General features: G+C 38.0%; 1 protein-coding gene and 1 non-coding gene across 2 annotated transcripts; both read left to right on the top strand.

The window, feature by feature from the left end:
* Positions 1–2,971: 2,971 nt before the first annotated feature.
* On the top strand, positions 2,972–3,088 carry LOC148733223 (U5 spliceosomal RNA). Its single transcript, XR_016000885.1, has one exon. It is a non-coding gene; the product is annotated as a U5 spliceosomal RNA (small nuclear RNA).
* Positions 3,089–6,735: 3,647 nt separating this feature from the next.
* LOC111328858 (alkylglycerol monooxygenase) lies at positions 6,736–14,533 on the top strand. Its single transcript, XM_022933394.2, has 16 exons — positions 6,736–6,877; positions 7,197–7,310; positions 7,905–8,032; positions 8,323–8,474; positions 10,215–10,318; positions 10,508–10,603; positions 10,951–11,017; positions 11,176–11,208; positions 11,631–11,663; positions 11,892–11,974; positions 12,092–12,151; positions 12,860–12,934; positions 13,074–13,190; positions 13,381–13,463; positions 13,773–13,861; positions 14,219–14,533. Exons 1-16 carry the CDS (start codon positions 6,869–6,871, stop codon positions 14,323–14,325), a joined length of 1,350 nt encoding a protein of 449 aa, XP_022789129.2. The 5' UTR covers positions 6,736–6,868; the 3' UTR covers positions 14,326–14,533.
* Positions 14,534–14,775: the final 242 nt, after the last annotated feature.

Raw genomic sequence — 14,775 nt, 5'->3', positions numbered from 1 at the left:
GCGCTCTACCAATTGAACTAACAAGCCAACTGGGAGAGCAGGCTGTTAAGTTGATTCGTAATAAACCAGTGATGATAAATCATATACAATGAATATATGAAGTATATAAAGCCATGTTTGTTAAGATAAAAGGCGACACTTTCTATGAACTCACGGTTGCCGTACTCTCCTAGCATCCAAAGAAGTCATTTGGCCAATAAGCTGATAGAAAGTGTGGTCTGCTGCTTCATGGATTTGTGATTTTGTATTATGTAGGGTGTTTTAAACCAGATTTTAAACCTCCATGAAAGTTGCATTCCTGGATGTGTTGGGGCACAAGGTAAGGAAAACTGCTGTTTTGTAAATCTACTCAAGTGTATTCGATGTAATCTATACGGTTAATTGTCTATAAGAAATATTTCACAGGCAACAATTTCTGCATGGATTTTAACACATATGTTCAAACTTCGGTTTGATTGTCATTATTTCAGAAAAAAATGAGCAAAATCCAGAATACTCCAATCTACAAACATCCGTCCTGGACGTCAGACTATGAAGGGTAAATTTACTCTGACAACTTCCTTGGTTTTCAAATTTGAGGCAGAAAAGTTTATAATACTATTGGCTGTGTTATCTACGACAATCACACCTACACTGGACAAACTGAAATTGTTTCCTTGCTTAATAACCCTCTGCTAAAAGTTGCAACACGTAAAATACCGCCGTTTTATTCAAATTAGTCGAACGTGCGAGCGGTATCCATACTGATTAAATCATACTTAATGAGACGGACAAAATGTCTCACGAAGAATATCATTTTTACAGACATTTTAAGGCGTAAATTAAATATACTACAGAATAGAAACAGAATAAGTCGTTAAATACCTTTTGGCAAGGGCCATAACGAGATCGTTTGTTTACTTCTTCGTCGTAGAAAACCCACGTGTTCTTAGCCAGGAAAGCAACGTTAAATTTAACTAAAGCAAAACAGTACCAAATCTTGTCCACTAGCATGCTACTAATTATCTACTACAAACATATAGGAGGGATACAAAACATCTACATTGTGCATTTGGCGAGGTTTCGATCACCACACATCTGATGTAGAACGACATTCCGCCATCTTGTTAATTTGAATGTAATTTCAAACCCTTGTGAGGTGATGAAAAATAAAGAATAAATTAATATTCATGTTGTATCTGAAATTGAAATGAAGAAAGCTCTTGGTGTGTTTCAGAACGGAACAAGAGGGCATCGGTTATTTGACTTAGCCTTTAGAAGAGGGGAAACGTAAAGCTTGAAATACAAGTCACAAGAACACGGTCCCGTCATAAACAAGATTGCTTTAAATTTCTTCGAATTTGAAAAAATGGCGAAAGGGAATTCTCTCACCTCACATTTAAAAAAATCAAGAGGAAAAACTTCTGTAACTTTTATTTTTCTCTTTACTGAGTGGTTCTGTTCTCCAAGCCTGGGAATTTTGTTGCATATCGTTCAGAACGAATTTCCACCAAAAGTTAAGAGTCTGATAGCTAAGCGATTGCAAACACTTTTGGCAGTTCTGAGAGGTCGTTGTCTTTGATACTGAAAAAGAGATGGAGCCGTCGATGTAAGGAAACGTGACATCACGCTCTATGAATGTTTTCACACTAAGTCGGAGAGAAGACGGAATATGCGGGAGGCCGGAGAGAAGAAGAAAAAAAGGCCAAAGCATTGGAATCGGTTAATGTCTCAAAAAGGTCTTTTTTTGTTATTTTCATACAGGCGAAACTAAATTCCCCTGGCATGGAGTCTACGTCACATTCCTTTGTACCAGCTGGTCTTGCAAGCGAACTAACCATACCAAAGTACAAGAACTGGCTCGCTGTGAGTCATGCCTTAGTAAGAGTACTTTCCAAGGGTCTGAGGCCTTATCTCAAACGAGAGATGGATTCTCTGTATGAGCACATACAGAAATTAAACAGTTACGGCTCTTCCTAATGCGGGGCCCTGCCAATGTAAAAAGCTGGGTCATGATTTGAGAAAATGTGCATGGGCATGTGAACTAATTGCTTATCACCGTGGATCAAAACCACACTGGAAACAAAGTGACCCCAGCAAGTGGACGGATCCGAATCTTGGTCCTTGGGAAATTGCTAAGCTGTACATACCTGATTTGGGTCCAGGCTCCATTATAAATGGTGCGGACGACATGGATATTACTGGTATCCTGAACCTCATGTACTGGTGCAAACAATTTACCATTCCACAGCCTCTAATCGACGACGTTCGAAAAGCATGTAATACAAAGTGGGCTCGCGTGCCGAAGCTAGAAATAACAGAGGAAGACAAACAGGCTGTCTTTGATGCTATTGAAAAACTTCTCGGAGATTCTCAATTGGCCCATCACCCTGCCGCTTTAAAGGCCCGACAGGAAATATTTCAATTGGAATAAGTGTCCGACTTACAAACATTTGAAGCTCCAGTATAGAAATGCGACGGAGAGAGATGGTTCAAACATTACGAACGAACTGAAAAATCTAAAAGCGGACTCACAGCACAATGAAGAACTTCGAAGGTAGTTGGGAGAAAGTCTTCGTAACATAAAATCTATGATCTGTATTTAAGAAAAGCCTTCTTTTTTTAACATCGTAGACAGCAATTAATGAACTGTAAACAATATTTTCAGCTTTTCGTATGATTTTACACTTGTAAAAGAGTTTTAATTTCTAATCTGGTTTCTAGTGCCTAGGCATGAATGAGTGCTTCAGTTTCTTTTTCGTCGCCTTGCATATTGATGCTTAAACATTACTTAAGTCGGGGTCGTTCTCATCCTTTTCCTGGAAAACATCACCACCTGTGATTGTACGCAAATTTTATGTTTCGTATAACAGTATATTTAAGACTTTTACTTTTCTTAGCATTTGGTGCGCAGCCGCATAACTGATAAATATAGACCCCACTTGAGCCAGGGAGTTATCCTCTACATACCACTCTACATCTTTCTCGTCCTTCACTCTGGTTTTCCTTCACGCACAAATCTTTCGCCTTTTACTAAAGATTTCCGTGGGGGAGAACAGTAAGTTGAGTTTCTAATCAATTTTTGAGTCGCCCTGCCTTGAAGCGGGGCTCTCTAAATGAAGTAGAAGAGTTGTAAAAGGTAATTGATGAGCCAGTAAATCCTCTCTGGGGGCGCTTACGGAAATTAAAATCTGCGCCAGGTTCATTCACATGTGAAATTTTCTAGAAAAATAAGAAAGTAGAATCGAAGGAAAATCAAATAAGTACAATTTGGTGCCAATGATACCTACATTTTTTCCTATTGGAATGAACACGCCTTTATCGGTTATCTAAATGAACAATGATTATCCAACCTCTGAGAAATGAAGATAGGGGTGATTGTTTCATTACTTTTTTAGCTTTACCCCTCATTTTCTCCTTAGATGGCTTGCTTCTTCTTTGTAATGGGAGAAAGCCTTCTTCTTTTAAAACCCTTCAGCCAGCGGGAGCGCTTTGAGGATTCGGTAAATTGTTTGACGTTACTTTTCTATCCATTAACGGTTGAAAGAACGGTGAACCCTCTTTTACAGCGCTAGGGGGAGCTAAAATCTGCAGCGAGATCAGTCAAATGCGAGATTCGTTAAGACGAAAAAAGCAGAGTCGATTGTTGTGCAAGATGGCCTTTAGCCAGGAATGGGAGACCAATTTCTCGAAGGCGAAAGCTCCTTCAGTAATGTGATTTTTTGCATCCTCCGGATTTTCACGCTCGAACAGCACGCTCGAAGTCCCTGTAAAAAAGACGTGGCAGAAAGGCTTGCCTAAGATCGATCTTTGCACCAAATGCCAGCACGCATGCTATGCGTGTACTCAAAATCCATGATATAAGTTCCTCTTAAATAGATTTTGTGTTAACTGCCGACACGCCGTTTGGTAGGAGATCGTGGTGCCAAGTCTGCTAAGCGCTCCCGAGCGCACTGAACTGTCTTAAAAGATTTGTGCGTGAAAAGGAGAATCAGAACTAATGGGTAAGAAGATGGACCAGAGGCATGTCAATGATGACTCGGTGACGCATGGGTAATTGATGAGCTGTAAACAATATTTTCAGCCTTTTGGACGATTTAACACTTGTAAAAGAGTTCTAATTTTTAATCTGGTTTCGGCGCTTTAATAAAACTTCAGTGCCCAGGCTTAACGCTTCAACTCCGGCGTGATGTCAAGAGGTGACGGCACAAACGCGTTACCATGCAACCAGTCATAAACAATCGAAACTTTTTTCGCATGAAGAGCTCGGTTCTTACTGAAGCAAAGTGAAAGAGAGTGAATTTTTCGTGTTTATCAAATACTTCGAGTGAAGATAATAGTTGCAAAATGAACAAAACATCACAGGTCAGCAAGAGTCCGTGAAGAAATCCAGTTCTGCGAGAATAGTTGATGAAGAAGTCAATGTCACTAATCGTTCCGCTGAGAGTTATCATGAGCCTCTGGAGGCCTCTCATGGGGCAAAGGATCATGGTTAATGAGGTGGGTGTTTCCCAATCATTACGGCTGTTTGTTTTTCGCTTAAATTAAACGTTTAGTGCAATTAAGTCAGAACTTGTTATAGGGAGGAGCACGAAGAAAAATCTTAGGTTTTTTTTTCGTCGGACGCTTAAGTTGACTTTATTCGATAGATGAGCTGCGAAAATAGTTCGTAATTGGTTCAATTCGAATCGTATTTGAGTTTCCTCCCAACGCCCAAACTAAGCTCAAACTTAAGTCCGTTCAACATCGGAGAAACTTTAAAAGCAAAAGGGAATTTTTTGAATCAAAGATGTTCAGGTGAGTTTGAAAAGGTTCCTTCATGAAGAGATGTCGGAAAAACTGCGCGCCGCTAAAATCATTAGATTATGATGTCACTCCGTGACATTCCACTATCTATCCGCCGTAAGTTGGCACATTGTGTCTTCAATTTTTTTTATTCACTTAATTCTAAAATTAATGTGCTTACATAATTGATTTCAGTATGTGAGAGAAGAGGAACAACTAAAGGAGAAGATCAACTACCTTGAAACAGAGATTAACGGTTAGTTTTGTGTAATGACGCATGCAAGATTAGAGAAGCGCGTGCGAACTGAGAAGCCATTTAATTAAAGGATGCCAAGACTCAACTCTGTGTCCCTGACAACAAGTCTTTTACAGAAAGTGCGGCCTATTGATTTTTTTGAAGTACCAGTACACTTCCATTTTTATGGGTTTTGAACAATTGGGAAACTCTTAATATCTCAGTTATTTAAGGCAATTTAAATCTCACGCTCCTTCCAAGTTGCACCGGATAAAATTGGAAATTTAAACCACTTTTATACGACTACGATCGGGATGGATTCCGCCGAAAACGGAACTTTGTGGAAATGCGCATTCATTTGTATTCAGTAAACATTTTAAAAAATGGAACTCTTTGATAAAACACCCGACGTAGTGGAAGATTTTGAAGGGGGTAATACATTTTTCTGGGAAAACGGAGAGGGGGGTCAGTCATCAAAAACAAAATGTTAAGGGGGGGATATAGAAAATTGATTGGCAATTAAACTGACTGTGGAAAATGAAGAGATCCCATACTGAACTCTAATACAGCTTAAGCCTATATCAGAAGAAGAACTTTACACTTTGTTCACTTTGGTCATATGAAATGACCTTTTAAAGCAAGTGACAAAGACGAAATGTCAAGCTTGGAAGGAACGTAATATCGGGGGTCGAGATGACATGAAACATGTTGACTTCAAAAGACCAAGGAAAGGTTTCTACAGTTTATTTGAGGCTCCGTCTTACTTGATAGTTGGCATGTGAAATGACCATCTCAAGCAAGTGACAGTCGAAATGACGGCGGGAATGAACGTAAGCCGCCACCATCCCCCACCACACCCGCCGTATAAAAACATGGAAAGAGTAATGTCATTTTGAACCAATCTGAAATGCAATTACCGCATTACTCGAATAAGCACCGCATTTGAGACAAAACATTGTTAAGCACTTCCTTCAAATAAGCGCCCCAGTATCCATACAGTGCTTGCCGATTCGAAGATCTCTTCAACAAGCTGCGGCTTGACCTCCACAGGGAGGGCTCGAATAACCATGTCATTTACGATGAAGAGGCACGCCCATCCAAGCTGGAAATTTTAGATTCTCAGAATAAGCACCGCAGTTGAGGTGCGAAAATTAATAAGCGCCGCGGCGCTTATTCGAGTAAACGCACCATGAATCAGTTATGTAGCCGCAGTAGACCTACTTTTCCATTTCCACCAGATTTATCAGAAGTAAGAGCAAATTTCGATTCTCTTGAACTCTGGCTGGTTACCAGTTTTTTTACTTCACGTCGTAATTGGTTCTTTGATAACCTTAAGGTTTTTTTTCCTCACTCAATTGAAATTTGCTGTATCACATTCGAAGACCATGCGCCTTCTTTCAACGATATGGGAGTTTTCATTTTACCCTTCTCTTCTCAATTGCTAGTTCGAGTGTTTTTTCCCTATTCTTTTTTTTTTTTTCATAACAAAGACCTGAGTTATCCTTGGTACTCAACAGCCTTGATCTACCTTTCTCGCAGAATAACGAGAACGGAGAAGACAATCAAACAGATCTGTGAGAACATAGATTGGCGTTCATATACTTGATAGGTGACGCAGTATTTGCATGGCCATTTATCACACTTCAATAGCATGAGACCCTCCGACAGGAAATTCAAAGCTAACATTTGGACAGCGGTAATTCGAACAAACGTTAATACAGGAAACAGAAGAGAGACCTTGAGTGACCTTAAGCAATGTTGAGTAACCAAATGTTCCTTTTTTGGGCTGATCATCAATTTCTAGTGGTTTCCAATCTTCGTCACCGTTGAGAACACAGTTTAAAATATAAGAGTTTGTCTGTGTCAGCCATGAATAAGGTAAGTATCAGAAGATATTGGTCAATCACGTTTGCAACCTCTGTTTATGTACGTAAATGTAAATAAAGGTCCAAATTCTTACTTCTCAGCTGTGATCGCTGGATAGAAAGATTTCAGTTTATTACCTCTCTATTTTAAAACAAATCCTTGGCCTAGTTCTAAAGGTAATCTATTGTTTTTCTGTTGTTTTCTTTCATCCAAGCACTGTCTGCATAACGTAGTATGGGGTTATTCGGAAATCTTGCCAGATTTAGCCAATTCAAACTTTATAGTGAAAGTGGATCACTTATTTCTGTGTTTAATTCCTTTTGATCGTCAGCCTCTCCTTGGGAATTTGTCTTTCACTCAAGGCGTTCGCCGCTTTCTGTATGCAGTGAGACCCGAAGAAGCTTCGTTTGCCAAACTTGATGACGTACCAGACTATCTGAATGAAGTAAGTACTGGAATAAATTAGTTTTTTTGGTCGACTGCAGTCTACTTACTTTATCGCAAAGCCACCAGCAGAGCTACCTCATTTTTTGTAACGAGCCTTTTTAAAGTTCATTGGATGATAATTGTTATATTTTGCAAGATAGTGTAACCTCCTTTTATTGGCATGCAAACTTGAGTTTATGTGAACGACTCTCATGAAATCTGTCACCCATGACAGCCCACATAACTGAATTTTACCTTAAAAATTGCAAATAACACAAATCAAAGGCATATTAGAGATTTAACGTTTTCCATTCTTTTAAGATGAATGGTAAAATCCAAGACTAAACTAAGGCAGTAAGGCCCCTGTTTGAAAATTGAGGACCTGCTTTTTATACAGGGTACAATAGACTATGGGTGATGGTAACCTTTGGAGGGGTCTTATGCACCAAAAAACTTAGAAAAGATCATATAATGGTTAAGGAAAAGCTAGATTAAATTATTGAGTTATTGACAGCTGAGGCCACTCTCGTGGCATTTGCACTGTTAGCCGATCCCTTTGTCTGTCATATTTAACTGGAAAGTTAGCATTTATTTTATCTTTGTCTTATATTAGGCTGTTCCTTTCTTCCTTGGAGCTATAGCTTTGGAGTATATATTGGCTTTTCTCACCAGACTTCCACCAGCAAGGTTGAATGATGCATTCAGTTCCATTGCAGCAGGAACTTTGTCACAGTTGTCAAAGTAAAAAGATGTTTATTTGTTTGTGATATGATAGGAACTCATGTACTAAATAATGCTTAGCTGTCTCTTTCAACTTTGCTACTCTGTTTCATTTGTGTTATTTGAATACTTTATCTTTTTTTTTTTTTTTTAAATTTCAATTCCTATTGGGTGAACTATTTGACCCACATGTCCTATGATTATAATGTTGCTAAATCTTTCCTCCAGTGGTAAATGTACACTACAAGGCAGGGTAAAAAGTATGGCCCTTAATCTGTTCTTGACAATTTGTATCTTTTCTCTTCCAACAGAATAATCATATTGAGTGCTGAACTTGCCCTTTACGTTTTCATTTTTGACAACTTTAATCTGATTACTTTGCCATGGGATTATCCTGGGACATGGTACTTTTGTTTTATTGGAGTTGATTTTATCTACTATTGGTTCCACAGAGCTGCTCACGGTAATAAAAGTATTATTTGCAAAGTTTTTTTTTTCTTATCAAGTCCTTCTGTGATATATTTGTATTACACATTATGAATAGTAAGAAAATGTTATCTTAGAATCATCAGTAATGCTTCAACCCCAGCTTATTATTTTGAAAATTCAAGTTAGACTGAGTGTAAATTTAAAATGTGACTTCAGAAAGAAATAATAGGATACAATAAATATATGAAGTTCATATATTTTGAACTGCGGTATTAAATACGTATGATGCATGATCCTTCACAGTAGATAGTGCTATTTATGCAATAGCGAAAATCAGACCTGAAAAAAATCAGGCCTGTACGGGATTCGAACCACTGACCTCTGCGATACTAGTGCAGCACTCTACCAATTGAGCTAACAAGCCAACTGGGAGCAGGCCGTTAAGTTGATTTGTAATAAACCCGTGATGATAAATCAGATACAATGAAAACTTCATATATTCATTGTATCTGATTTATCATCACGGGTTTATTATGAATTGAGCTAACCGCCTCCCGGTTAGCTCAATGGATAGAGCGCTGGACTGTTGTGCGGGAGGTTGAGGGTTCGAGCCCCGGTCGGACCAACACTCAAGGTCTTAAAATAATTGAGAAGAATATGCTACCTTTCTATAACATCAGGAAATGCTTAGATATTCTAGTCTTCTCGGATAGGGACGAATAAATGGAGGTCCCGTCTCCTACAGGGTTAGGGGTAGGAGACGTTAATTTCCCACGCATGAGATTACTGTGTGATGGATGTCCTCCCCTGGGGTGGGATGGGCGGGTTAGGATTGATTGTAAAGCGCTGTTGATCTGTTATTGTAAATAGTGCTCTATAAGTGATAAATTGTTGTTGTAATTGTGAAGAATTAACTTAACGGCCAGCTCCCAGTTGGCTTGTTAGCTCAATTGGTAGAGAGCTGCACTAGTATTGCAGAGGTCAGTGGTTCGAATCCCGTACAGGCCTGATTTTTTTCAGGTCTGATTTTCACTATTGCATAAATAGCGCTATCTACTGTGAAGGATCGTGCATCATACGAAAAATATAATGTAGAAAAAGGCCTCTCCTCTGAATTTTAGATTTATTGCAAAATTTCTCTGTACCATTTACACTCAGCCAGATTTAAAGGGGTTGATCTGGGACGGATCCAGGGGGGGTTCAGTCAAACTCCCTAAATTTTCCCTCAGAACACTGGAAATCATGTTTCTGAAGACCTAATTTTCAACATCTTGGACCCCTCCAGAGGGGGACAATTCTCTGAACCCCCTTGACTAAATCCTGGATCCGCCCCAGGTTGACTTCTACATGGTTCGATAGATAAAAGCCACGAGAGGATGAGGAATTTATGAGGTGTTGAGACTATGAGAGAGGGATAGAAAAGAGCTGTTGCATGCTATTAAATAAAAATAGATGATTTAAGGGTTTTGTGTGGGAGAATTTTTAATGCAAAATTAATTTTTTCTTTCCTTAGTCGAAGGAATTTTTGAAGGTGTGGTTGCTCGAACGTATACATGTTGGGATACCAATTTTTTTTGTAGATGATATGTTACAGGGGGGTACCATTCTGTCAGATGTGGTCTGTAAAAGGGTAAGGGCCGGAATTCAGGGCCAATAAATCCTGTTCAAGGTCATTGTGGGATGTGGCCTTATTCACCACTTGTGTTCACGTAACTTTATGGAGTATTAATTTGTAAAATGTTAGATTGAGTCCTAAGCATGTAAACTGTTGCAGAGATCAACATCATGTGGGCAGCACATCAGGTGCATCACAGTTCTGAGGAGTACAACCTTACAACAGCTTTAAGGCAATCAGTTGTACAAAATTACACTTCTGCTGTAAGTATAGTATTTTGTGGTTATTCAATAAACTCTCCTTAGTGAAACAATATTTAAATTAGTTTGGTCAGTTTGAAAGTTGCTGACTGAATGAGACACCTTACACTTTTATTCAGATGAGATAATTCATTAGTTAGCAAAAATTAGTTTTTGCTAGTGAAAGTTAATTTAAAGCTGTAATTATTGCAGATTTTTTACATGCCTTTGGCCTTAGTGGTGCCTCCTTCGATTTTCTTTGTGCATAGTCAGTTCAATATGCTTTACCAATTCTGGATTCACACAGAGGTAAGAGTTATTTTGTTATTGACTCTGTTAAAAACCAGTGCACTGAGGTGCTCATATCCATCAATCTAACAGTCAAATCAGTCATTTTATTCTTAAATTTCTAACAATGCAAAATCAAATTAACAAAAGAAAAATGAAGCAAAGGCTCGACACTAACTTTTCAACTTACTAGCCAAGTGGCTAGTGACATCTTGGATGTTACGACAATTTCAGTTTGTTTACAAGCCAAACTGGCTAGTGGAAATTGAAAACCACTAGCCAAAACTGAATTTCTACTTGTCTGTGGCTAGTGGGCTGCCTTTAGTGTTGAGCCCTGGAAGTTATGTGCTTCTTGCTTTTATAAACAGATAGTGCGCTCCCTTGGACCTCTTGAGTATATTCTGAACACTCCAAGTCATCATCGTGTGCATCATGGTAAACATAAATGTTATAGTTTTGGTTAATTACTGTCAGTTTGAATTTTGAAGCCTTTTTTTTCTTTTGATTGAGTTGCTAAAACTAAACCTCTCAAATATGATTTTATTATTAATATTTATTTTGTTACATGATGTGTTTAACCTTCATTTTTTCAGGGAGAAATCCATACTGTATTGATAAAAACTATGGTAAGTATGTTTAGACCTGAAGTTCATGCTTTAAATAATGACAGCTAGGATAAAGGAATTAGTTCAAATAATGTAAAGTATTTTTTGTTCATTGAACTTGTTGCTTTCCCCTACACCTCCCTTCCCCCACACAAAAACTTCTTCACCTGAGCAAACTTTCATAAAATTTTCTCACTGTAGCCTTGCACTGTGGAGAATTGCCAATAAAATTGATTTTCATGTATGCTTTTTTTTATTTGATGCTCAACTTTCCAACATCCAGGATTTTAAATGCTGAAATTTGAGTTCAACTGTTATTTTTGACTGGAGAGAAATAGTGCAGTTGGTTAAGAAGACCAAGAAAAATACTCTACAGGATCAGGCTTCTGACACTTGTGCTTGACATAATTTTCAGCCTTATTTTGTACATTATTTCTTTTCAGGTGGCACGTTGATTATTTGGGATCGAATGTTTGGTGAGGAATTTTTATGGTTTAGATGTCTAATACTGTGTATGGCACCTGTCATGTGGTTGAGATCAAAATGTGCTCGGAAAGATACTAATTTTTTTACTTTGAAAAAAATATCTTTATTAATTAAGGGCCAGTTGCCTTCCACAATGGATGGGTTTTACTTTAGTCTGGTTTAGGACTTATACATTGCTATCTTTTTGAAGTCATTTATGGTTTGAAATGAAATCTTAGGAACATTTCAAGCTGAAACAGATGAAGAAATAGCCTATGGTCTGGTTCATCCATTGGCCAGTTGGGATCCCATTTGGACTCAGGTTAGAACTCTGACTGGTACCAAACATTTAAGTAGAACAAGCAGCACATGATTTGACCAGTGGGGCCAATTGGCACATCTAATAAATTCATCAGCTGTACGTTCTCTTTCCCATTAGCTTTGTCACTTCTGTCATATTTGGAAAACATTTTGGGAAACACCAGGACTTAAAGACAAGGTAAGCACAAAAGACACAATACTACTGAAGAGTACTTCTTGTGCCCTCGTGGATATTCCACGAACTTACTGTTCCAGTTTAGATTTGAAATTAATGAAAAATAATTCTTTAAATGGCCAGGCATTTGTAATTATAATTTATAGTAATGACACATTATTTTAAATATTGCTCCTAGAGTCTCTTTTTCCCTTTGATTAGATAGACAAAGGTTGGTTCTGCATGCAAGTCAAATGGCTCACATCACCTGAACTTGATATCCTAGTATCTGAGGAACAACATGCCTGGGAGTACTGACACCCCCCCCCCCCTCCCTCCCTCTCACCCATAATGGGATGCCACTCCATCACTAGTTATCCTGCAGTTTGAATTGAAGATTCTCCAAGGTGGAGAGTGGCAATGTGAAAGCAAATTGTCTCTTCTAAGAACAAACACCGTGTTGCCAACAAGGACTCTTCTTGGACTTTGATGCATAATAATCATTAGGTGAAATAATCTCCCATGGATACAAGTCTTTGTTAACCCTAACCCTAAAAAATACCCCTAACCCTAACTTTTTCACCTGATTTTACATTAAATAGACCCATTTGATTGTTTAATGCTGAAAACTGGATTTTTCCAAAAAAACTTGGTTCTTTGTTAAAAAGGGCTAAACCTGTTACAACAAATTAGTGAATTCCTATCAAATAATCAATTATTTTACATCCATAGTTGGCTGTTCTGTTCAAAGGACCTGGATGGACTCCAGGAAAGCCTCGTTTGGGTGATCCTGCAGACCTACCAGAGGTATTCAGTTTGTGTAGAATCTTGAGAATAAATTCCCTCTAGCAATTTCCTATTTGTTTATTTTATGCGCTTAATTGGGAATGAGTGTTATGTAAAATTTCACAGAAGTATTTAACAAAATGTGTTTTTTCTTCCACAGATTGAATATCCTATCCAGAAGTATGACAGTTCGTTGTCATTCTCGGGAAATATTTATGTACTTGTGCATTTTGCTGTAACCATTGTGGCATATCAACTACTAATTGCCAGAAGGATGGTAGGTTTTATGTTTAAGTTTACTTCCCTGTTGAGTTACTTTAAATTATTTCTTATCTTTTGTTAGATCAAATTCAGTTTATTATGAAATGAGACAGTTTCCAACGAGATGCTAGGTTTGGTCAAATGTTTGTTCAATAGCCCAGGACATTTATTTTTTTAAGGTACTTTTGTTTGTTTTATGCCTGCAGTCTATGAGCCAACTTCATGTGCTTGGAGTTATCTCTTATTTCCTCTTCACGATTTCAAGTGTTGGAGCTTTATTTGATAACAAGTTAGTAGTAGCCATTTGTGATAATTAACTACCAAGAATGCTTATGTAAGCTGAGCTTTGAACATTGCAGTCAAGGACTCTGAATGGCTTAAAGGAGTAATCATATGTGAAATATATTTTGGTTCACTTATCATCAGGTTAAGTTGTACAAGTGTTGGTTCTAGTTGTAGGTAATTTAGCAATAAACTGTGTCTTTGAGAAACATTTTTGTACATCCAAAAATGTTTGTTAATTGCCTTCTGATCACAAAGGTCATTTACTGTAAACACATCTGTTAATTTGTTATTATATGTTCATTTAAAATTAAAGGTGGTATGCCCCGTACATGGAGTTATTCCGTTGTCTGTTGTTCCTCATTGTAGACCTTGTGCTGTCTTCACAAAACTTGGATACTGGAGGTAAATGGCAATGCATGAATTCTTGCACTGATATGCCAATCATACCATGAAGTTCACAATGTATTTCATTCTATTTAAATAACAACAAAAATTACAGAAGTAGGAAGCTTCTTTTACCTCTGAATTCCCATTTGCTCATTCCTACTACACGTCTACTAGATAGTTAAAGGGATTTACCACCTACATGTAAAGTGTTGTTTTTAGCAAAAGAATGTTCCTTGTTCACAAGTGGTTTGTACGTAACCCACGACTACATTGCATATTTACTCACTGCAGACCCATTTTTATGTCGTCTAGTGTTACATGAGGGAAAACAATGGTTATTTTGTTTTTTACATTATTTTCCTTTTTTTTCAGTACTTCCTACTGCTTACATTGGTGTCATTCGTGGAATTTTCATTGCGTCTGCATTTCTCTGGATAATTGGTTCGTTGGTGACCAAGAGCAAGTTAAAGATCCAGTGAATCTGGATAGCACTTGCACACTAACCACAGTCCTGATCACGATTACCTGTCAATAGTGGTTGACTATAGTACCTAAACCAATGCCAATGTTGTTGGACATTTTTTTATTGTTATGCCGGCATAACAGGTTACCATAGCAGACGTGCAAGCTGTCAGAACACCCTTGGCCTAAATAGATAATAGAACAGCATGCTTAGTTATCCTTAAATTCGTTTCCAAAATTTGATAAGTCCAATCGAGGTACAACAGGGCATCAGTGGAAAGACATTTTAACAAGACTGTTCTCCAAACTACCCGAGTGTGTGGTTTGATGATCTTGACAGTCTGCCACGAAATTTAGTACCGATTTTAACCTCGTCGTTCCGTGGACCACCAAGGTAACGATATATATTGTATTACAGTGAATATCGAACCCAGTTGCCTTTGTTCAGAAACGGAGTTAACAGGCTG

Source organism: Stylophora pistillata, chromosome 4, assembly GCF_964205215.1.
Source record: "Stylophora pistillata chromosome 4, jaStyPist1.2, whole genome shotgun sequence".
Lineage (NCBI taxonomy): Eukaryota > Metazoa > Cnidaria > Anthozoa > Scleractinia > Pocilloporidae > Stylophora > Stylophora pistillata.
Note: the sequence above shows the minus strand (reverse complement) of the source record. Positions and strands in the feature narration are given on the sequence as shown.

Bases quoted from the DNA above. Each gene is read 5' to 3' on its own strand.
- LOC111328858 (XM_022933394.2), top strand. The intron at 11,975-12,091 runs GTTAGAACTCTG...CTTTCCCATTAG, and splicing joins GGGATCCCATTTGGACTCAG to CTTTGTCACTTCTGTCATAT. The intron at 12,935-13,073 runs GTATTCAGTTTG...TTTCTTCCACAG, and splicing joins ATCCTGCAGACCTACCAGAG to ATTGAATATCCTATCCAGAA.